This window comes from Sebastes umbrosus, chromosome 13, assembly GCF_015220745.1.
Source record: "Sebastes umbrosus isolate fSebUmb1 chromosome 13, fSebUmb1.pri, whole genome shotgun sequence".
Classification (NCBI taxonomy): Eukaryota; Metazoa; Chordata; class Actinopteri; order Perciformes; family Sebastidae; genus Sebastes; species Sebastes umbrosus.
The window spans coordinates 2,265,727-2,289,422 of NC_051281.1; the positions used below are offsets into that span (position 1 = coordinate 2,265,727).

Here is a 23,696-nt window from a genome sequence, read left to right on the forward strand (position 1 = left end):
ACGTTGTTATATCTTTACTTTTATGGCAAACATACGCGATTTGTAGTAACTCATTTTTACGTCAACTTTTACACTGATATTTACACACCGGATGTACTTTCTGACTGCTGTGATTGGTCGATACGAAAATGCTAACTTTTATGTTCAGATTTTATGTAATATCCACGGTAAGTCTCAATAAGTTAATGATAGTTAATTGTTTCTTATAAAATATATTTAGAATATTAAAAATTAAATTTCTGTCTAATAAAAAAAATAATAAAACTAGCGAGTTGTATCCGGTTTAACGGTGCTTCGCAAAATGTATTTCACAATAAAAGCTATCAAGAGAATAACATGTCGCGTAACGTTGAGTTTTCATTTTGTATGCTGAATTTCGTAATTAGTCTACGTCACATTTTATATACGTTCTTTTATCTTTACTTTAATGGCAAACATACCTGATTTGTAGTAACTAATCTTTACGTTAACTTTTATACTGATATTTACACACCGGATGTGCTGTCAGACTGCTGTGATTGGTCGATACGAAAATACTAACTTGCATGTTCCAGGCAACTGAAACTGACTGACTGTGTTTCAGTGTGTTTCAGTGCTTCAGTGTTTCAGTGTTTCAGGACACAATGGAGAAGATTTTATGTAATGTTCACGGTAAGCATCAATAATTTAATGATACTAAATTGTTTTTTTATAAAATATAATGTTAAATATTGTGTTTAGTGGCCAGAAGTCATCTTTACAGTGTTTGTAATGTGCATGACAGGGCAAGCTAGCTAACTTCCAGTGAAAGAGAAAGATTAGCTAGGACATTGGCACATGTCCTAGGACATTGTTTATAGTCTTGTCATGGACAATAACAAAGATGACTTTCTGGTGAATAACTTTCTCATTCTTGGGAAAAAATTTATTTGCACAAATCCAAGTATATGAAAGTGAAACCTATAAGTTTAATGTGTTTCATTCTGAGTTTCTTTCTGACATAAAAGCCCTTAAAGTCATGAAAAACTAAAATGCATTGAAACTTCTTAGTATAATAGAAGAATATGAATTACAGGTACAGCCCTATAGCCCTTAATTTAATTTATTATTATTTTAATGTATCATTTTACATATTTATTTGTTCTTGTTCTGTGTGCACTTTGTTCTTTTACTCTAATGCAATGATCTATGAGCCATGTTGGTTGTAAATCTGAATTTGTTCAATAAAAAAAGAAACCTGTATGATCAGCTACTAACCTGTATGATTTGGTAATAATAACTCTACTCTCTATGTCCCCATACAGGCAGCCTGTGTATGCTAAAAACAGGTGTTAGAGATGGACCAACTAAAGGCAAAAGCTTCTACGTCTGCGTTGACAAACAAGGCTGTGATTTCAGTCATGTGGCCAGGTAAACATGTCCTCACTGATCCCCCTCTGTGTCTGACAACTTAGAGAGGATTTGGGAAGGCTTTGGCGAGAGTTGATCCAAGTACCCACCACTGCTGTGATATGATTATTAATCCTTATTATTGTGATCAAAATCTACAGTTTCATCAATTAAAAAAAAGCCTTGGGAATACTGTAGTCCAACCCAGAAGGGTCCAAAGATGTAGCACCTTAAAGTGGAGCTGCATGAGATGAGACCTCTTATATTCAGTTATATACAGTTTGCTTGCTCATTTAGTCTTAACTATATTTTAGGCATGGCTTTCATGGTATTAATATCCCAATCATTATCAATTATTCCACTCATATCAACCATTACTTCATACATAATAATAATAATAATGGCATAATTGTTTGGCAAATTATAGATTCCATTTCCAACTTTTGTGGTTAGGAGAGATTTTGCACAGAATGGTATTCCTGTTTTTTGATTTGCATTGTTATTATTTTCATCTCCTCCAGCGTCTCACCATCCCACTGCCTCCAACATGAAGATTCAATGGTGGACCTCCAAGCTCTCAGCTACAGTCTACAGCAGCAGAGCCACAGGTTGGTTTCATGGTCCAAAACAAGAAATGAAAAGTCCTTACTGTCGATCTTAAAGCTTTCAGAAAATGAACAGTAGCAAGACTGACATAGTCCTGATAAATCCAGATATTTGAACTTGCCAGTCTAACGCAGACTTTCAGTAAGTGTTTAAAATGATGAACTTATTTCTGAGTGTCACAATCATATCAGAGTTTCTAACGTGGGAGTAATGGACACAATATGCTTTTTTTATTGGCGCAAATGGTCCCCATCTGTAGATATGCACTTATAGCAAATTATTTTGTGGACCCCCTGACAGAGTGCCATGGACCCTACTTTGAGAATCACAGCTCTAAGTGACTTCACATCTTTGGACCTTTGACTCAGAGTGCATTCTCCTTTTCCAGGTTGTACTACAGGTGTGTCGCGGGTAAAAAAGCAGGCCAGAGGTGGTGTGGAAACTTGCCCTGGACTGCAGTAAGACAGCACCCGTCACAGATTATACCATACACACCCTTATTCTCCTCTAACACAGGGTTGTCTTCTTCTTTGCCTTGTCAACGCACTGTGTGCATGCAAGCCCTGCATTTTGTTGTTTAATGCCAGCCAACCTGTTTATGTCTGAGTGAAGTGTGTTTTAACCATGAAAGCAATATTTTTGATCTAATACAGATCTATATTTTTAACATAACGCTGCTTCCTGGGTGTGTATCCCTTAACGGCATGACTATATGACTATAGAGATATAACTGGACATATATAAATGTACACTTAAGTCACTGACCATACAAGGACAGCATCCTCAGTTTTAGTCCAGCCAGGAATCTCTGTTGCATGTCACCCCCCATCCCTCTTTCCGCTGTCTGTCCGCTACCCGTTTTTTAAAATGTCTGTCGTCCGACGTCCTCCATCATTGCAGCCGCCGGAGAAAGAAAAGAGAAACCCTCTGTCGGACACCCAGCTACAGCCCTCCTGCCTGCCGCCGGTCCGGAACCCCTTTAAAGCCCCCGACAAGACGGACAAGGACTCTGAGTGGAGAAGGATGCAGCGTGGTGGAGGTGATGAGAAAAGAAGCAAGGAGAAAGACAGCGAGGCGAGTCACAAGGCCGAGGGACGAGAAGGTTATCAGAAAGAAAATGTGGAGAGCGTCGGTGCAGGAGCGGAGGAAGAAGAAGAGGAGGCAGGGAGTTCAGCGGTTTCTTACCGAGGTAAACAACTTCCACCGGGGATGAAGTTAAAGAAGAGAGTTTCACATGAGGAGAGAAACTGTCCCAAAGCCGGCAGTGAGGAGAACACGACGGATAAGGGGCAAGACAAGACTAAAGAGAACCACACCGAGAAGGGCGGAGTAGAAAAAAGGATTTCTACCTCCAGTGTCCAGGCTGTTCCTCCAGAGAAAGTGAGTCAAACCTCACAGGATCCTCACAAGGACTCGCCCCAGCGACCAAATCTGGTGGAACAAACTGACCCTGCTGTAAAAGAGAGCGTCTCTAAATCTGCACCAAGTAGTAGCACCCCGACTTCCAGAGATAACACCAGAAACCCCATATCTATCAAACCAACACACTCCGACTACCGTCAAACTGGTGATGATGAGGATGAGGATGGAGATGATGATGATGAGGAGGATGATGATGATGATGATGTAGTGGTGGTTTCAGTGAAACCGGCCACTCAGAAAACTCCTCCTGTCTCTGCTGTTCAAAAGCCCCTGACCACCTTCGCTGGGTTCCAGCCAGCGTCTAAGGTCAAAGGTCAGCAGGGCGATCCCAGAGTGCTGCACAGCGTGCTCACCGCTCAGCTCCAGCAGAAGAAGGTGAGTAACTGTGACAGGAATGATACGCATAGATAAGCCGTAGATAGCTGCGTCTAGATGATAGATGCACCTTTTTATGGTACCGATTAGAGCACAGAATTCTGATCAAGATATCTACCTCCGACGTACACTACCGTTCAAAAGTTTAGAATCTGCTGCCCCAAAAGCTTCATTACAGTCCGATGTCTGAGAGGAACAATCCGTGTTTGAATGGTGTTTCATGTAGAAAGTCCTCTTTACAAATACGTTATGAAGGGTTTGTTTTTGTACATGGAGAACAAGTTGGTACAACTGAGAGGGCAGAAAGAGACGTCGATCCCTCTGAGCAACACTTGAATCAGAATAGAAGAAATCAGCAGTCGTTGGTAAAAGAAACAGAAAGCTGAGCATCAACATGTGAGCAGATTTAACCAGGAACAGGTTCCGGTTTCCGTCTAGTAGTAGGGTTAGTTTATCTTCTCTGTGTGTCCATGTTTATCCGTCCATCCAGTCTCACCCGTCTGTTTCCTCCCGGTAAGGCGACTCTGTCTGCGGTGAACTTGGCGGCTCTGCCAGATAAAGGGGAGCGGTTGAGGACTCAGGTGAAAGAGCTGGAGGACACGCTGGACTCTCTGAGCATCACTGCTGCTTCTCAGCCCGGTAACTCCCCCCACTGTTCAGGAGGAATAATAATAACAATATATTATCTTTTAAAGATGCCGCTGCATTCTACTGCTGTTAGTGGAGATGAATGTGTGATGACAAATGTCATGAAGTGAAGAGCAAAGAGAAAATGAAAAGCTGGTTTTACCTTTCAGGGTCCCAGGGTGGAGGTACCAGCGGTGCTGCCGGTCCAGTTATCAGCCAGTTTAACCCATTCGGCCGGCCGGGCGGCACCATCCTGCTCCCCGCCCCCCAAGCCCCGGGTCCCTCCAGAGACCAGGCCTCCAGCAGCTCCCTGGGGCTCCAGATGAGCCAGGGACACAGCCAAATGTATGGAGGTAGGCTGAACGAGGACGTGGAAGACATTTCTCTAATTGTTTGGAGTTTTTCTTTTTACTTTATCAGTTTTAATTTAAGTATTCAAACTTGTGTATTTGAATCTATCTGAAATCTACGATGGCGTATCAGGGCCCTTGTAGGTACAAAAATAAATAATTATACGGAGCCGGAGGAGGGGGGTAATATCCTGAGAAAAACTCTAAATTCAGAGATTAAAGTCGTACATTTATGAGAAAAAAATTTGATTTATCAGAAAAAAAAAAGATATTTTTCTGAGATTATAAAGTCAAAAATCTGCGAGAAAAAAAGTCAGAAATTGTGCAAAACCGTGGCAACGCCAGCCATCGTCTGAATTCCGTTGCTCCTAAAGTAATGTTCTTATGGTGACGATAGTCCTGAAAGATATTTATACACGTTTTCTGTCATGTTCTGTCATGGCGTCTGTGGTTTGATCCAACAATCACAAATGTAAGATTTTATAATCTCAGAGAATATCAGAGTTTTTTCTTGGAATATTATTCCGGATTTATTTAATCATTCATGCGAACACCTGACTCTCCGTCCCTCGTGTTTCCAGCTAACCCACAGGTCCAGTCCTTCTACGGAGGCAGGATGACGTCGGACCGTCTGCTGGCGGTGAAAAATGCCACCTGCGAGACCATCGACCATCTCCACAAATCCATGGAGTCGTGCCCCGACACTGAGGCTGAGACTGCAGACCCCAAGGGCATCAAGGTCACACCCTCCTTCAGTTTCTCATCAGTCCTTTACTCAGAATATCTGACAGCACTAATGAGAGTCTGACAACAACGTCATGGAGTGATTTATTCATTGTTGTGATTGGTTTATTATTATGTGACTCTAATAACATAGTCCTCTTGTGATTGGTTGGTCAGGTGACGCTCCTGGCCCATCAGAGGAGAGCTCTGGCCTGGCTGCTCTGGAGAGAAAACCAAAATCCCTGTGGAGGAATTCTGGGTATGTTCACCTTTACATGATGTTTATTAAAGAGGTTCCAGTGAAGACTGATGAGAAACCTCAATAACGTTTCTGTTTTTAAATCTAATGTGATCAGAACGTGACAAACCGTTTACGTCCAGTGAACGGGGAACTTCTTAACAAGGTGTCAGAGAAGCTTCAAATCATAACTGTTTTTTCTTCTTCTTGTTCTTTCTGGATCCAGCGGATGACATGGGTCTGGGGAAAACGCTGACCATGATAGCTCTCATTCTGGCCACGAAGATCAAGACTAAAGAGGAAGAGAAGAAGGAAGAGAAGAAGCTGGAGGACTGGGTCTCCAAAGCTGGTAACTTAAACCTTTTTTATATTTAAATGAGATAATACCTCCTTTATCTTGTCTCAATAATACTCAACATAAAGAGTTCTGATCAGTTTGTGTATTGATCCTCCAGACTCCAGCCTGGTGGTTTCTAAAGGCACCCTGATCATCTGTCCCGCCTCGCTGATCCACCACTGGACGAGGGAGATCGAACGACACGTGAAGACGGGCAGGCTGACGGTGTACCTGTACCACGGCCCCAACCGAGAGAAGAGTGCCAGAGTGTGAGGAACCGTGCACACATTCACACTCACACATCACTGCACTCTCTAAAGCTAAAGGTGCAGCAGTCACGTGGTTCGTCCTCTCCCACTCATGTAAACCTGTTGTTTACCTGAGTCATGTTCAATAAATGCAGCCTATGTTTCGGTTTGCTTAGAAAATCGAGACGACCTCTCCTAAGCGGTCTTGAATCGGTTGTTTTGATCCGCACCAAAGTATTATTACTGCGTTCACAACCGCCCAAACGAACCACATCAGGGGTTGAACCGCACCAGAGTTTGATTAAAACAGATTAAATGTTGTGAAAGCGCCCTTAGACATCAACTTCCAGTCCAGTTTAGAGGATTGTTGAAGCACACACAGTCAGACTGAATGAAGTGTCCTCTGTCCGTCCTTCAGGCTGGCAGATTATGATGTGGTGGTGACCACGTACAGTTTGGTCTCTAAGGAGATCCCAGTCCAGAAGGAGGACGCACAGAAGCCCAGCAAAGATGATACTGCTGTGGTGAGTAATATATATTTATTATGACATAAAGCATGACGTGATTACTTGTAAGATGTGAATACAGTCATACAGTAGCTACACTGAACGTGCTGGCAGCTGATTCCAAAGAATGAAATACTCTCAGACACATGTAGACTTCATCCCGCGTTGTCTTCCTCAGACGCCATGCTCTGCTCCTCTTCTGCGGGTGACCTGGGCCCGGGTGGTTCTGGACGAAGCCCACAACATCAAAAACCCCAAAGTGCAGACGTCCATGGCCGTCTGTCAGCTGAGGGCCGACGCCCGCTGGGCCGTCACCGGTACGCCCATCCAGAACAACCTGCTGGACATGTACTCGCTGCTCAAGTAAGAACACCGAGTTAACGTATAAAACTCCTCCGGGACTTCCTGCGACCGCCGAACAGCGTCAGAGAAACACTGATTTTTAACGTGAAGCTGCTTTATTCAGTGTTTTTTACCGGTTTTAATCAGCGGATCCGTTTGGTTTGGAGAGGAGGAGACCTCTGTGGTCAAAACCTCCTGAACGATGAACACTGAAGGAATCCTAACTGGGAGAAGCTGACTGACATGAAGACTCCCATGATCCCACGCTGCTTTCACCAAACGCTGTCTTTTGTTATTGTTTTGGTTGAGAGGGTTTCTGTTCATCCACCGTCTGTCTTTGTCCTTCAGGTTTCTGCGTTGTTCTCCGTTCGACGAGTACAAAGTGTGGAAAGCTCAGGTGAACAACGGCTCGAATAGAGGCCGAGAGAGACTCAACATCCTGACGAGGACTCTGCTGCTCCGACGAACCAAAGACCAGCGGGACTCCAAAGGAAGACCTCTGGTAGGAAAACCCTGTATTCCTTATGAAAACATGACATTGTCAAGGCCACAGCCTTTGTCTTTGATTTTGTATTTGTATTCAAACATCAACACACACTCTCCATCCTGTCTGAATGAAATGTTGAATGCTTCAGGTGTCTCTTCCTGATCGGACCTGCGAGGTGCATCAACTCAAACTGTCCCAGGATGAAAAGGCGGTGTATGACGTGGTCTTTGCCCAATCCAGGTAACAACAATTTGTCTTACCTTTTAATTTAACAAGAGATTTATGTGAAAACACATCCCATATCCTTTTATAGTCTTTTATATTGTTCTTTTTTGACACTAGAATGATGATCTTTCTCTTTTCCTCCAGATCTACTCTGCAGAACTACCTGAAGAGACACGAAGGAAAAGATGTGAAAACGGGAAACGCTTCCACTTCCAATCCCTTTGACAAAGGTGAGATATCAGCTGGTTGTTTTTCAAGTCTGCCTTGTAAATCAAACTCTTACTAATAGTGGTGTATCTAAAGTGTGTGTGTGTTCCCTCCCCAGTAGCCCAAGAGTTCGGTATGTCCCAGGCGGACCCTGCTGTGTCGAGTTCCCAGCAGCCCCGGCAGGCGTCCAGCACCGTCCACATCCTGTCCCTGCTGCTGCGCCTCCGACAGTGCTGCTGTCACCTGTCACTTCTCAAGAAGGTACGTACTGTACACACTCGCTCTGACGAGGCTCAACAGTTTTATCTTTAATCAAAACAGCAGCACAGTAACAAGCTTTGATTTCCTTCTTCCTCTCTCTGGTCAGACTCTCGACACGTCGGAGCTGCAGGGTGACGGCATCGTGTTGTCTCTGGAGGAGCAGCTCAACGCTCTGTCGCTCTGCTCCGGCCCCTCGTCATCATCGGACCCTCACCCCACCGACACCGTGGCACTTAACGGCACCCGCTTCCCCTCACGGCTGTTTGAGGACGCCAGTGAGAGCACCAAGGTGGGCGACCGTTCACTGCTCAGCATCCTAAAGTCACAAAAAGGTCACGGGTTAATTCAGTTTTATCTTTCTCTGCTACACAGTTTTGAAAAGTCTAAAAATAAGTAAGAGAAGAAGGAAGTTCAGCTGTTATTGTTGATGAAGATCTGACTGATCATATCTTAGATAGCTACATTTAAATAAGCAGATTTTTAAAAAAGTTTTTTTAGCCTAGCTCCGTTCTAACCTTTGGGACCAACATCTGTAGAACATTGTGAGAGCGCAGGCCATCTTGATTGCGGGTTGTGCACATGTATGTACACAGATACAAACTCCAAGGAGTGATTTATATATAAGAGCCAACCAATGTAGAATTGGCAGAGATTAAAATCTGTTTTTGTCAAGAGGCCACGGGGAAATATACAACATGCACGGTGAGAAAACTTTGATATGTTGGAAAAACAAGTCCATGTTTATTATTACAAAAACAACAAATGAACTAATTCAACTTTCATTTTTCCAGATTGCTGCTATTATCTCTGAGCTGGAGGCAATCAGACAGCAGAGTGACGATCAGAAAAGGTAAGTAGTTATATTCTCAATCTGCTTCAGTTTGAGTTATTGTTTTATTCTTTCAGCAAAAATCAACCCATTCTTTTGGCAGACAAATGCAGCTGCCAAATAATGCCATTGGCAAATCAATCTCCCCACAAGATCCACTCAGAAGCAGATAGAGTTAAGGGGTTTTCATGTAAATGAAATGTGGTGGAAACAGACACCTTTTCTCACCCTTGTATTTCCAAGTGTTGTTATTGTTGGCGCCGCTGTCATGAAGACAACCGGATCGGTCTTAACGCAGATGGCATCATTATTCTACACCCTATACATGGTGTAATCAACATTTACTTAATAATAATAATAATAATAAGTTAAAGCAAAAACAAATTGTCAATTGCCATTTTAAATTTTTAGGACCGTCTTTAAGGACTTCATCTGCTGAGGAAGATTATCTGTCCTTGTGATACATATTCACTTTCCTCACGCACCTCTTTGAAAGGGACTATACATTAAACTGAGCTGTAAACTACCAACATCTGTTCACTGCAGTTCACCACATTAAATGTCCCCATCATCATCATGGTGTCTCCTCTCTGGTGATGTGTAGCGTGATCGTGTCCCAGTGGACCAGCATGCTCAAGATTGTGGCCGTTCATCTGCGTCGGATGGGCCTGAGATACGGCGTCATCGACGGGACCGTCAACCCCAAACACCGCATGGACCTGGTGGAGGAGTTCAACACTAACCCTGACGGACCACAGGTAAAGCTCACCTCAGACTCTACCTCAACCTGTCACTGCTTTTAAATGAATTAGGTATGAACACTAGACTACAGTTAAACCTTTCACAAATATTCTCTTTTGCTGGTTAAGGTTTGTGTACATCAGAAATGTTCATGGAAGAAGGTTTCCACAGTTCTGCTCAGAATACATTTTCAGAACTGGCTGTAGACTAGTGTTGTGAGTAAATGTATATATATATATATTTATGGTTTTCTGCCGAAGGTGATGCTGGTGTCTCTTTGTGCTGGAGGGGTTGGACTCAATCTCATCGGTGGGAATCACCTCTTTCTCATCGACATGCACTGGTGAGACTCACACAACAAAACCACATCAGTATTAACAGCTGATGTTTGCTTCCCTCTGCTGGATGCAGCCAAAATAGTAAAAACTACAGTGTTGAAGCCAGCGCTCTAGATTGAAAGCTATGCTATAATAGAAAGCATGATTTTATGCTGTAATGGCTTTGGGTTCAAAAATTGTGGTTTTAATGGGGACATTTTTGTCCTTAAGGGGTGTCTGTATTTTGGCGACACGGTTTATTATATACGTTGCCAAAATGTATGCCATAGACATTAACACAGCCAAAACCATCTAAAAGAACGTCTCAGTTGTTAAGATTCATTACAATCCGTTCACACATTGGCAATACAAAGCGATTAATACATGTAAATTGTTTCATATAGTCCCTTTAAGAAATGAAATACTGCTACATCAGGTTGCATTTTGCCAGCATGTTTTTCTGGCTATTCTGACCCACAATCCTCTGTGCAGAGGCTATATGAGCAAGAGGGTCAAACTTCAGGCGCCATGTTATGATGAAGTAGTACTACAGTATGTCCCAACTGAATGCATCCTGCATGCAACAGTACGCACTTTGTAAGGGCAGCTGCAGTACGTCGTACTAAAAGTAAAAAGAAAAAGTATGCGATTTGGAACATACCCTAGGAGTTCATCACAAACGGATTAATGTGAGATAATCTTTGACATGTTCAGCGTAAGAATGGTTGAGTGTTTGACCTCTAACCCCTGAATACTCTGACAGGAACCCAGCCTTGGAGGATCAGGCCTGTGACCGAATCTACAGAGTGGGACAAAGTAAAGATGTCACCATCCACAGGTAACGAATCAGCGGGACATCCCATATGCGTGTTTGGATATTATTATTTACATCATACGACATTGTTGCTAAAGGGGCAGTATTGAGACAAGTATACAATGAAGGAATAGTTTTGTGTTTGTGTGTTTCCAGGTTTGTGTGTGACGGCACGGTGGAGGAGAAGATCTCCACGCTGCAGGCGAGGAAGAAGCAGCTGGCCCAGAACGTGCTGTCGGGAACGGGAAGCACCTTCACCAAACTCTCCCTGGCTGATCTCCGGATCATTTTTGGTGTCTGAGATGGGAGAGAACCAGACAGCTGTTCATACTCACATTCAGGGTATACGTCTGAAACATCTTGAAATAACCAGATGCAATAAATGACCTAACTCTAAGATGCTAGAGAGCTTATTTTCCACCGTGTAATGACGGGTTTCTTTACAAAATGTTATTGAACTTAATGTGCCTTAACATTTTATTTCAGACTTTCCTTTACTTCAACTATTTGTCCCTAATTTCAGAACTGCTATTAGCATCTCTTTACTCATGTTATAGATACATGTTGTTTTAACTGATGATTTATTTTAACAGCATTCATTCTGAAACTAATATGTTACTCCAATGCAAAACTGTTTACTTTAAAGACCATCAGTTTCTCTTATTTTATTTATTTTTTAAGAGGCACATGAAGCTGTTTATAGAAGAGGAAAGCTTGAGTATCTTAATTTTTATAATTTTTTTTGCTCTTTAGCCGTTAAGAAGCAGTTTCCTCTGACAGCCACTGCAGCACTGTTGTGGAGTTACACTTAACAGCATGATCATTTTAGAAATATTTGAGGAATTTGTAGCTGGATGAAACAGAATCTGCAGTATCTTTACTTAAAATGTTGTATCACAAGACAATCAGGTGATGTGCTCTTTTTTGTGTGTGGCAAATAATTATGTAATATTTTTAATTGTATGTCCTTCAATTTCTTATTATCTTATTATGTTAACTCACAGGGACACTCTGTCAAAGTTATATTCATTTCTGATTTATGCTGGCTCATTATTGGTGTGAGGCAAATATTTCTTTCTATTTGTGTGTCACCCTATTTCCTTTAAATATGTTTTTAAATGCCTTTAAGTAAATATTGAAATAAATGCAGATGACTCATTTCATGTGACTGCTTGCTGTATAAAGTCATTTGAATGGTAACTTGTGATTTATCAATTCAAAATGTTGGGAAATCATGTCAAAGTGTACTTTAATTTGCTCCGGCTTGTTTGAATTTGAGGATTAAATCAGAACTATTTACTGCTTCCAAAAATGTGTTGCTCATTCTGTACTATTTAAGATAAGCAAGAGATATTAAAAAAAAAAAAAGCATATCCTTATATTTGAACATGAAGATTGTATTTATTTGAAACATATTTTGAACACTGAATAATGATCATATATATAATTGCATATGCTCTGTGTATATAATACATTCTGGCCACATAAACAGTTTAATTTAATGGGACAAAACTGCACATTTTGTATGTGTTTAAAACATAACAGTATGTGGGAGATTATATAATGTATACAATTTCATTTCATTTCAAAATGTATTTTGAACATGTAGAATACAAAAATACTTGACAAGACTAAACGAGGCAGATAAAACATATAACAGGTAAAACACACAGTTATAAAGCAAATAAAACAAGTAAAGTAGATGTAATATAAACAGAAGTGTTACACTAGAAATATAAAATATAAAAATAGATGTGATGTAAACAGAGGTAATTGCACTTGTAAAACAGGTAGGGTAGATGTAATAAATTAAATGTAAAGAAAGGTAGTTGCACTTGAGGTGTATAATGCATCTAAGGATATATTGCACAGACAAATGTATTTTACATTCAGTGTATTAATATTGCACAGATTTATTGTTATTATTTATAATTATTCTAACTATAATTATTACCTTTAATCTTATAAAAAATCTAAAATTATAAATATGCACTAATATTTTGTATCATATTTATCAATTATTATTATTTATAATTATTCTAACTATAATTATTACCTTTAATCTTATAAAAAAATCTAAAATTATAAATATGCACTAATATTTTGTATCATATCTATCAATTATTATTATTTATAATTATTCTAACTATAATTATTGCCTTTAATCTTATAAAAAATCTAAAATTATAAATATGCACTAATATTTTGTATCATATTTATGAATTATTATTATTTATAATTATTCTAACTATAACTATTACCTTTAATCTTATAAAAAATCTAAAATTATAAATATGCACTAATATTTTGTATCATATTTATCAATTGTTATTATTTATAATTATTCTAACTATAACTATTACCTTTAATCTTATAAAAAATCTAAAATTATAAATATGCACTAATATTTTATATCATATTTATCCTTTAATTCTTGATATGACCCTTTTATCTGCAGTCCACCATGTTTTCATCCAGAGGGCAGCTTCATGTCCATGCTGCGTTTAGGAAACATGGGAATTTGGGATTTCAGTGTATGAACTAAAGAACAGTACAATGAAGATACCTTCTAAAATCGTCCTTTTTTACCTTTGTAGTCATATAATCCATGTAGTTAAGATATATCTTTAAGGGAAACTTTTTTATGTATTTAAAAAAACATGAACCGGTAATTTAAATAAATAATATGCCTTAATATGCCTTGTACAAAGTATTTCTTATATCAGAATCAGAATGGTGTTTATTGCCAGGTCTAAGAGGTATACACTAGGGAATTTGCTTTGGTTTTGTTGGTGCAAATAGCAGTATAATAACAAAGAATAGATAAAAACGTGAGAATAAAATAAGAATACAAAAATTGAAATTCTACCAATATACAATATAAGCTATAATAAAAAATAAACATGATATAAACAGATGTAAAGATATATTAAGTAGATTACAAATACTTTAAGTTATATTACAATTATAATTACAAATACTTTAAGTTATATTACAATTATAAAAGGAAATACTTTGTACAAGGGCATATTAAGAACATATCCATTAAGAACATATACAGTATATACAGTATAACATATATTTTTGTGTGAGAAGGTGTCGTATGAATTATCTATTTAAGAGTCTGATGGCCTGGGGGAAACACTGCTCCTGTAGGATGTAGTAGTATGTCCAAATTGTAAGCATTTACTGCATGCAACAGTACATACTTTGTAAGCTGCAGTACGTACTAAAAGTAAAAAGAAGAAGTATAAGATTTGGAACTTAGCCTTGAATCTTGAATCTTGTAAGAAGCTGTAAATTCCGAGGTTGTGAGTAGTGTGTGAATGCAGCATAGTGAGAGCGGGCGGTAGTTGGTCTCTGAGCCGCAGAGCAGAGCAGCAACTCCGGGGACAGAAACAGAGCAGAACACGGCCTCTACTGTCTGGATCAAAACAACAGACACACTACAGAAACCCCCGCAGCCATGGCGGCTGAAACGGAGAAGGTGGAGCCGGCGGACAGCGAGCAGGACGAGGAGGAAGATGTGTACGAAGTGGAGAGAATCATCGACATGCGGGTGGAAGAGGTACGAGCTAACCTAGCCTAGCATTAGCCTAGCCTTTCCTACTCTATCCTAGCCTAGCCTTAGCTTAGCCTAGCCTACACTGTAAAAAAATAAGAAAAAAATACTGACCGTTAAATAACATAAATAAACTGTAAAAAAAAAAAAAAAACAGTAATTATCTTTATTTAATTAGCCTTTATTACTTTAATTTTACAAGAAATATTTTACTTTTAACATATATTTATTGTTAGAATAGAGTAATACACCGTAAATTTAAGACCATTTACATATAAATCACAAATGAAACATGTCATATTTCGGTTGCAAAAGCCCAAATTTACATTAACTCGAAAGAAGTTTTGCAAAAAAAATCTGTATTTTTACAAGAAAAAATAGTTATAAACCTCTAAAAAACATAATAATTATCTTTAAAAATGATCTATTGTGATTACAAAAATACTGTAAATCTAAGACCATTTACATATAAATCACAAATGAAACATTTTTTTGTCATTTTGAAATATAGACAAAAAATTTAAAATTTCTTGAAAAATACTGTAAAAGAAATGTAATTTTTTACAGTGTGGCCTAGCATTAGCTTAGCCTAGCCTAGCCTAGCTTCTACAGAAACATAGCTAGCATTGCTATGACTCCTCTCTCTCGACGCATAGTGCACCATAGTCCACTAACACCTCTCTATACTGTATTTACAGTCTGTTGTAATGCATTAAATCTCTCCTGTGCTCGTCTATATACGTGTAGCATGGTTGTTATTTAGCATCATTAGCATGATGTCAGCTCTCCTGCTGAGGCCAAGGACGGAGACTCTGCAGCTCAGCTACTCTCATCATCTGGTTCAGCTGCACAGCTACATTAACAACACATAACCAGAATACTACTGGTCTGATTGTGCATTAAACATATCAGATAGTGAGGTTTCTTAGTGGTAAACACAGTCAGTTATCTTAATCCCCAGTGTGTATTTCAAATGGCAACAACAGACTGATTAACCTTTTATTTATAACAGATTAAAGCCTCAATGTTTAATAATTAACTACAGCTGACTGATAGATTTGATCTCAGTTGGACTGATTGTCCTTAAACCTTTAAAATACAACAGATTTTAAGTGAATAACTGACTGATAATTAACTTTAACTCTTGATTTTTCATCACAGGTTGACACACTGATTACATTGTAGTGCTGAATAGAACAAAAGCATATATATATATATATATATATATAATCCTACCCAATTTATCCTCCAGATTGTATAGTGAAATTATGCAACTGTTTATTTATGATCATAACAAATTAAACAGGATGTTTCAGCTCTGTGGGTGATTACACAGTTATTTTGTAAAGTTTGTTTACCTTTTTGCAGCAGTGATCCGTCCTAGTAGATCTTCTCATATTGTGTTTACAAAGTCATGTTTTGTCACAAGATGGTGCCACATATACACACCTAAATATGAACTAGCCCTTCTACTGAGGGATTATGGAGGTTGTGTGTATGAGAGGAGGTGGTGCTTGTTTTAGTTTGAAGGATTTTTCCCCATTTACTGTGTTTGTTTACATCAATTTAAGTAATCAGATTATTTTCCCAGCTTTTGAAACTTCTCAAGTTGATTTATGCGATCAAAGGATTACAGTTTTTCTCAATCAAACAGTCGTAACTTTCTTTAAACTGTAAATGCAATTGTCACAACTGCTTGATGGGACATTTTATTTATTTATTTATTTAAAAGGATTCCCATTAGCTGATGCCAAATGGCACCAGCTAGTCTTCCTGGGGTCTGAAATTCAGTATAAATCATATTTATCATATACATACTTTATACAACATCATATTTGTGTTACGCTGTGTTCAACTCATATTCACTATTAACTACCTTATACATTAAAAAGCAAATTTCCCCGACATTCATAAATTTTACATTAATTTACATCATCTATAATTATTTATCTTCAAGGTACATTATCAGAGAAAAAGAACAAAACATTATACAATACTGGACTATCGATCAGCTGCTTAAAGGTCCCATATTGTAAAAAGTGAGATTTTCACGTCTTTTATATTATAAAGCAGGTTTAAGTGCTTTATAAATACTGTAAAACTATCAAAACGCTCAATATACGGAGAAATACACACAGCCCCGTATTCAGAAATTGTGCTTTTGAAACAAGCCGTTAGGATTTCTGTCCTTTTGTGATGTCACAAATATACAATATATATAGATCATTACACGGTTTTAAACGTAAATATTCTAAATGTGTCCCAGTTTATTTGCTGTTGCAGTGTATGTAAATAACATCAGCTGACAGGAAGTAAACATGGACCAAAGCTGTTGCCTAGCAACGCAATTCTGTTGAAATGCACTAAAACGGAGCTTTTCAGGCAGAGGGTAAATACAGGTATATTCAGACAGACAGTATGAGGAAAATAAACGTGTTTTGTTTTTTTTTACATTAGAGCATGTAAACATGTTCTAGTAGAAACACAAAATACAAGTATGAACCTGAAAATGAGCACAATATGGAACAATGTTTATACACTTAAATAACATATTGTATTATTGTTTACTGAATATCATACAGAAGAAAACGATTACGGACCAAATATTGCCAGAAAGTGAATTCAAATCTAAGTCAATTTAAAGCAAATTAACTTAATAGCGGATTAAAAAGCGGCTGCTTTGTCGGGAGACTTGAGGTGCAGGATGAGGGTCACGTGGTCAAGGAGGTAGCTGAGCTAAATGCGAACCCTAGTGAGTTATTAACACACTTGACGTACTGTTGGTCTCAGATTATAAAGAGTCCCTTTAGAGGCTCCCTGGGTTTCTACCACCTGTGTAGAGAAAAGCTCAGGAACACCGAGGAGAGTGAAAACAAACACAGTGAGGAAGTAAGCCTGACCTGCTGGCAGCTCTGCAGGAAGATGCAGCCATTAAAACAGACTGTTTATAATGGTGGTGCACTGATGCAAAACATGTGAGCGCTGGCTCACTGTATAATAATCACAGTGTACATGCCAGTCAGGATGCCAGGAAAGCAGAAGGTCAGACCTCAGATGGATATAATCATTATGATATGATCATAGAAAGATTGTCCTTTGTGTCCTGTTTTTTATTGCTGCAAACTAAGACACGCTTAACTTTGTTTTTTGTGCTGTTGTCTCCAGGTGTTAGACACTTTCAAATGCATCATCAGGCAGCCCTTAAAAAAACATCAAAAAAATCTAAAATATAGATGATAGATGATGCGTTTGATCCTGTAAATTCTGCTTTTTAAGCTTAAAAAAGCTTTAAGTGTTTTGCTTTTTCTGCCCAATGAACTCTTGCTGTCTTGTACAATATATCCTGAAAACAACCAATGAATGAAGAAAAGAAAAAGTCAGTCATGTTTGCATGCAGCAGCCATGATCAGATTCTTGTTTTAACTGTGTCAGGTTGGTGTGGAGGTAAAATGCTCGAGTTTCATGTCTTCTCTCTCTGTTCTCAGGGTGAAGTTCTCTACAGAGTCCGTTGGAAGAATTACTGCTCGGATGACGACACGTGGGAGCCAGAGGCCCATTTGGAGGACTGCTGTGAGGTCCTCTTAGCTTTTAAGAAGTCCATGGCTGAGCTCAAGGCCAAGAAGGAGGCAGAGGCCAAGAAGACTGTGGTAAGTCAGAATACTACTGATACTGTATTCACCAAAACAATAATACTGGTGTTGGTACAGCGTTTAAGGAGTACGGTGTTGACTCTTATGTTGCGTTCACACCAAGAGCAAAGCAAATTTTCACCTCGCTTTACTCGTACGAGTTGGACCGCCGGAGAGGAGAAGGGGTTTGTCTCCATAGATACCAACAACTTCTCTTTCCTCCATCAACCAGGGAAGAAATAACCACTGGTGCTGCTTTGTACATGTTGTGGAAGTCCCAGATATGTCAGAAAACCAAATGCCGTCGTGTCTGGGTCAAAACATCACCCGGCGGCGAGCTGTATTCACATACAGTGCCGTTACACTGATTGTATCTAGCAAGCCAACTTAAAAATGCTTGTTTTCTGAATGGAGTTTGGATAGATAAGTGCCAGCTGCTATGCTACTGCTCCATCAACATAAAGTCATCTCGACATAAATACGGCAGCGACTGAATAGTTTGGTCCGCTCTCTGTACAGAAATATGATGTACTATCGTAGCTCTGGGTGCCTGCAATAAGTTTGTCAAAACAAGATATTAATCTTAGAATGTGACATTTCTTGTCCCTTTCCGTTAGAAGCTGCTGCCCATGAAGAGCGATGTGTTTGATCCCGACTCTGAGATTGACAGCGACAAAGACCGTCCGACTGACGCACCTGTGAAGAAGAAGAAAAAGACAAAGATCCAGGAAGGAGAAGAGGAACCGCCTCCAAAGGAGAAAAAGAAGAAGAAGAAGAAAGACAAACGGAAGGAGGAGTTCAGGCCTCTGCCGGCACCAGAGACAGACGACAACAACGACAAAGAAGAAGAAGAAGAAGGAGAAGAAGAAGAAGAAGAAGAAGAAGAAGAAGAAGAGGAGGAGAGAGCCCCGACTCCTCCACCCTCTCCTCCCAAGGAGAAAAAGACTGAATCAAAAAAGCGTGTGGTTGACTCTGAAGAGGAGGACGATGAGCCGGCAGTTCCCTCCAAAAAACACAAGAAGGAAAAGGGAAAAGAGGGAGGAAAGCATAAGAAAGAGAGGGGAGAGGAGGGGAAGAAAAAGAAAGGGAAGAAGGAAAGGAAGATGGAAACCTCTGAAGACGAGGCCGCTGCTCCTCCGGAGGACACCCTGAGCGACGGCCCGTCAGAGCCCCAAATGGACGATACGGCATCAACGGATGCGGCGGCAAAGTCGGCCGAAAAAGCACGATTAGAGGACAAACAAAAGAAGGGGAAGTGGGAGGTGAAGCTGCAGGGCATTAAGGACCTCATCCACGACAAGAGGAGCAAAAAGCCAGATGCCTCTCAGAAGGAAAGCAGCCTCCTAAAACTAAAGAGCCTCACCTCTAAAGTCAAGGAGGACGCCGCGCCTCACTCGGACTCCAGCGACAGCTCCACGCTACATAAGAAAGCCAAGAGCAAAGGGCAGGAGAGCACGTCGGCGCCACCCAAAGTGCCGTCTTCCTCCACATCCTCGTCGTCCTCGTCGTCCTCCGTCACAGCAGCCAGCAGCAGCACCAAGCTCAAAGAGGAGGAGGTGGCTAAAGAGGAGGTGCTGGGACCGAAGGACGCCACGGGTTCCACTAACCTGTTTGAGAAGTTCCTGTTAAACTGCGAGGCCAAAGACCGCGCCCCCCGCAGGCAGCCGGTGCATCAGCCCGCCGCAGAGAAGATCAGCAGCAAACCCACAAAGGTACAGTATCATATACAGTGTTTATTCTTTTATCATATGATGTAAAATGTTGGAGTCGAAAATTGGACACATGTTGATTTAATTTGACAAAAATCAGAAAAAATAGTTTTTGGTTTGCCGGGTTGGAGCTCTGCCTGTTTTGTCTTCTCTTGGCAACGCATTTGTTTTTATAAAATCTGGAAACCTCTCCGTGTTGAACTGATTAAAGGCCCAGACTCAACAAGCCAACATCAGAGAACAAGCTGCGATGAAAGCTGCCTCACCCTGCAGCTCAGTGATTTACCTGGAAAACTACAAGCTGTTAACACTGTATTATTATTTTGTTTTTCTAACATAGCTAATAGGAAAGATTGAGAAGATCTCCAAGCCAACCAAAGAGTCTCCAGGTCAGAAACCAGAGCAAGAGAAGACGGAGAAGACCAAGCAATCAGATGGTATGAACACAGAAAAATCACATTTTAAAAAAAAGTCACATTTAGTTTATTGATGTTCGACATAGTCACGTCAACTCAAACTGACTTCAGTTAATGAGCAACCAAACACCTGGTAAGAACAAACCAAATGCATTATAGGTGAAACCGGTGAAAACAGAGTCTAGGTGTGATTGCACCTTTTAGTCTCTTTGTTCAGTGTCCCTAGTCGTGTAGACGCCGGCGTCTACAGTCGGTTTACATGGGAAACAAGATTGTCATTAAAACAAAACTAAAGATTATATTGTACAAATGGGGGTCTCACAATTTTTTGCACTTTTATAAGCTACAAATATGTGAAATTGTGTGGCACTATTGCTAACAGGCACTTAAAAACTTTGGACATTTTGTTTTACAACCAAGAAATCATTTAGTGTCATAGCAACAAGGAAAAAATTTTAATTTCGATAGGTTTGATTAGCCGGGTTTCCACAAAAGGTTCCGGCGACTTTTAGTCCCTGGAACTACTTTTCAAGGAACTAAAAGGTTCCTTCAGCCCACTGTTGGCTGTGTTTCCACCGTGGTCTAAAGACCTGCAAAGATTAGCCAAATTAGTCCGCTGACGTATGAAAAGCGAGATCACGTGGGATGAGGGCTGCTGGTGATCGCAGCGGTAAACACACTCTGCAGCCTGACGTTCAGTGTGTCCGCCTGTTTCATCTAAAAAACACATTAAAACAAATATAAACATTTGGTTTTGTCTCACTGCGATGATATTTTTGGGGTAAAAGGCCCTGTAAAATGTCCCCAGAACTTATTTTAGATCCTGGTCCCTGCAGTCAAAACACAATGAGTTCCTCAAAAAGGTTCCTAGTTCCGTGTGAAAGTTCCTGCGGTGGAAACGGGGCTATTGACAGCTGTGTCGACAGCCATCGAGACTCTCCATGACTCCCAAGAAATATGACGACTTGTCTGCTCCCCCCCACCCCCCTTTAGCCTCCAGATCTAGTCAGAGTTACGGCTTCAGCCTGGACAGCGACGAGAGGGAATCAGAGGCGTCCACGGCGAAGTCGAAGCCTGGAGAGGATTCCCGCGAGAGGAAGGAGAGGTCAGAGGAGCGGCCCGGCTGGGAGAGGAAACCCCCGACGGAGGACAGGAGGAAGAGGAGAGAGGACAGTGAGCCCCGACTCTTCATGGCATGTGATGATGGTCAGGACACCCAGGACCCACCAGGGGGCGCTGACAAATCTGGTAGGTTTCTGATTGGCCACTGAGCTCATGACGATGGTCATGTTGATATTGTCATATTGTTAATGAGCAGGAGAGAATAGTTTGAGTTGCAGTATGCAGTGTTTCAACCTGCCAACCAATGAAGCATCTCTCTCTGCGTTGTGTGCTGTACAGATAAGGGCCAGGCCACCTTGAGTCTAGGAATGGACCTCAACCTGGACTGGATGACTCTGGACGACTTCCAGAAACATCTGAATGGAGAGGATGAGATCCTGTCCGGTCCGCCGTTGTCACCAAGTGAGTATCTCCATTTACATCTCAGACTTCCCAGAACTTGTGGTTGTTAATCAACACATTGGTAGTATTTTAAACTTCCAATCATGGAAATTTAAACTCACATTTTTCTAAACATTACTTCACTGTTCTTCAACTTTATCTTCTCATCTCTTCAGTCCCAGTGAAATGGCAGTTTCATTTTGTCTTTAGCTTCTTTAATGTGGCGTACTTTCAAGTGAAACTGAATATGTAGTTACAAGTAGGGATGTGCATTCCAAGCAAAAATATTATTCAAAAATCTCTGGGAATAAGTGAATTGTTTTTTGTTTTCATTTTGTTTTTCCTTTATTTGTTTTTACTCAAACAAACATTTCCATAAATATACTTAATTAGATACAAATATAAAGTGAACCAACTTTTCCACTTTTTACAATGAAATTATAGAACACAAAAATAGAACATAGGGTGCTTTTCTTTCGAAAACAAATTAATAATAATAAAAAAAAATTACAGTCTGAGAAAAAAGATCTGATAAAATAGATCTGAAAAATGTCTGAAAAAAAATATCTGAAAAATGTCCGAAATAAAAGTCTGAAAAAAAATATCTGAAAAATGTCGAAAAAAAATATCTGAAAAATGTCTGAAAAAGAAGTCTGAAAAAACATATCTGAAAAATGTCTGAAAAAATGTCCGAAAAAAAATATCTGAAAAGAGTTCTGAAAAATGTCGCACAAAAAAAGTCTGAGAAAAATGATCTGATAAAATAGATCTGAAAAATGTCTGGAAAAAAAGATCTGAAAAAAGTCTGAAAAAAAGTCTGAAAAAAAAGGTCTGAAAAAATGTCCGAAAAAAAAGATCCAAAAAATGTCTGGAAAAAAAAATCTGAAAAATGTCGGACAAAAAAAGTCTGAAAAAAGAGATCTGAAAAATGTCTAAAAAAAAAAGTCTGAAAAATGTCTGAAAAAATGTCCGAAAAAAGAGACCTAAAAAAAAGTCTGAAAAAAAAATATCTGAAAAAATGTCCCAAAAAAAAGATCTGAAAAAAGTCTGAAAAATTTCCTAAAAAAAAGTCTGAAAAAAGAGATCTGAAAAATGTCTGAAAAAAAAGTCAGAAAAAAAAAAGATCTGAAAAATGTCTGAAAAAAGAGATCTGAAAAATGTCGGACAAAAAAAGTCTGAGAAAAAAGATCTGATAAAATAGATCTGAAAAATGTCTGAAAAAAAAGATCTGAAAAATGTCTGAAAAAAAGTCTGAAAAAGAGGTCTGAAAAAAAGATCTGAAAAAATGTCTGGAAAAAAATATCTGAAAAATGTCTGAAAAAAAAGATCTGAAAAATGTCTGAAAAAAAAGTCTGAAAAAATGTCCGAAAAAAAAGTCTGAAAAAAAAGATCTGAAAAATGTCGAAAAAAAAGATCTGAAAAATGTCTGAAAAAGAAGTCTGAAAAAAAAAAGATTTGAAAAATGTCCGAAAAAAAAGATCTGAAAAAAGAGATCTGAAAAATGTCGCACAAAAAAAGTCTGAGAAAAAAGATCTGATAATATAGATCTGAAAAATGTCGCACAAAAAAAGATCTGAAAAAATGTCCGAAAAAAAAGTCTAAAAAAAGATCTGAAAAATGTCTGAAAAAAGAGATCTGAAAAAAAAGTCTGAAAAAATGTCCGAAAAAAAAGTCTGAAAAAAAAGATCTGAAAAATGTCGAAAAAAAAGATCTGAAAAATGTCTGAAAAAGAAGTCTGAAAAAAAAAAGATTTGAAAAATGTCTGGAAAAAAAGATCTGAAAAATGTCTGAAAAAAAAGTCTGAAAAAATGTCCGAAAAAAAAGATCTGAAAAAAGAGATCTGAAAAATGTCGC

The 23,696-nt window shown here is 39.3% G+C and overlaps 2 protein-coding genes across 4 annotated transcripts in view; both read left to right on the forward strand.

Moving 5' to 3' along the window:
• The first annotated feature begins 76 nt into the window (after positions 1-76).
• On the forward strand, positions 77-12,335 carry ttf2 (transcription termination factor, RNA polymerase II). 3 transcript variants are annotated; one of them, XM_037790431.1, is made up of 23 exons: positions 77-167; positions 1,284-1,389; positions 1,890-1,976; positions 2,363-2,432; positions 2,875-3,771; positions 4,290-4,410; positions 4,569-4,751; positions 5,330-5,487; positions 5,649-5,730; positions 5,936-6,058; positions 6,165-6,315; positions 6,713-6,818; positions 6,979-7,163; positions 7,491-7,644; positions 7,778-7,869; positions 7,999-8,084; positions 8,180-8,322; positions 8,429-8,611; positions 9,114-9,172; positions 9,756-9,909; positions 10,153-10,235; positions 10,973-11,047; positions 11,180-12,335. In XM_037790431.1, exons 1-23 carry the CDS (start codon positions 92-94, stop codon positions 11,322-11,324), a joined length of 3,519 nt encoding a protein of 1,172 aa, XP_037646359.1. In that variant the 5' UTR covers positions 77-91; the 3' UTR covers positions 11,325-12,335. The 3 variants fall into 3 exon arrangements, with proteins under 3 accessions (XP_037646359.1, XP_037646360.1, XP_037646361.1); XM_037790432.1 differs by having other exon boundaries at positions 8,183-8,322; XM_037790433.1 differs by lacking the exon at positions 77-167 and adding an exon at positions 504-651.
• Positions 12,336-14,336: 2,001 nt separating this feature from the next.
• The window catches only part of mphosph8 (M-phase phosphoprotein 8), a 33,006-nt gene continuing 23,646 nt past the window's right edge, over positions 14,337-23,696 (forward strand). Inside the window, 6 exon segments of the mRNA XM_037790434.1 lie at positions 14,337-14,591; positions 18,071-18,232; positions 18,832-19,926; positions 20,264-20,360; positions 21,333-21,587; positions 21,741-21,863. Of these exon segments, the coding sequence (XP_037646362.1) occupies positions 14,490-14,591; positions 18,071-18,232; positions 18,832-19,926; positions 20,264-20,360; positions 21,333-21,587; positions 21,741-21,863 (1,834 nt within the window). The 5' untranslated portion in view covers positions 14,337-14,489.

What these genes read in the sequence shown, in the direction of transcription:
- ttf2 (XM_037790431.1), top strand. Translation starts at nt 92, where the DNA reads ATGTACTTTCTGACTGCTGTGATTGGTCGATACGAAAATGCTAACTTT. An exon ending in CTCAGCTCCAGCAGAAGAAG is followed by an intron (nt 3,772 to 4,289) that starts GTGAGTAACTGT and finishes CCTCCCGGTAAG; the next exon opens with GCGACTCTGTCTGCGGTGAA. An exon ending in CAGAGTGACGATCAGAAAAG is followed by an intron (nt 9,173 to 9,755) that starts GTAAGTAGTTAT and finishes GGTGATGTGTAG; the next exon opens with CGTGATCGTGTCCCAGTGGA.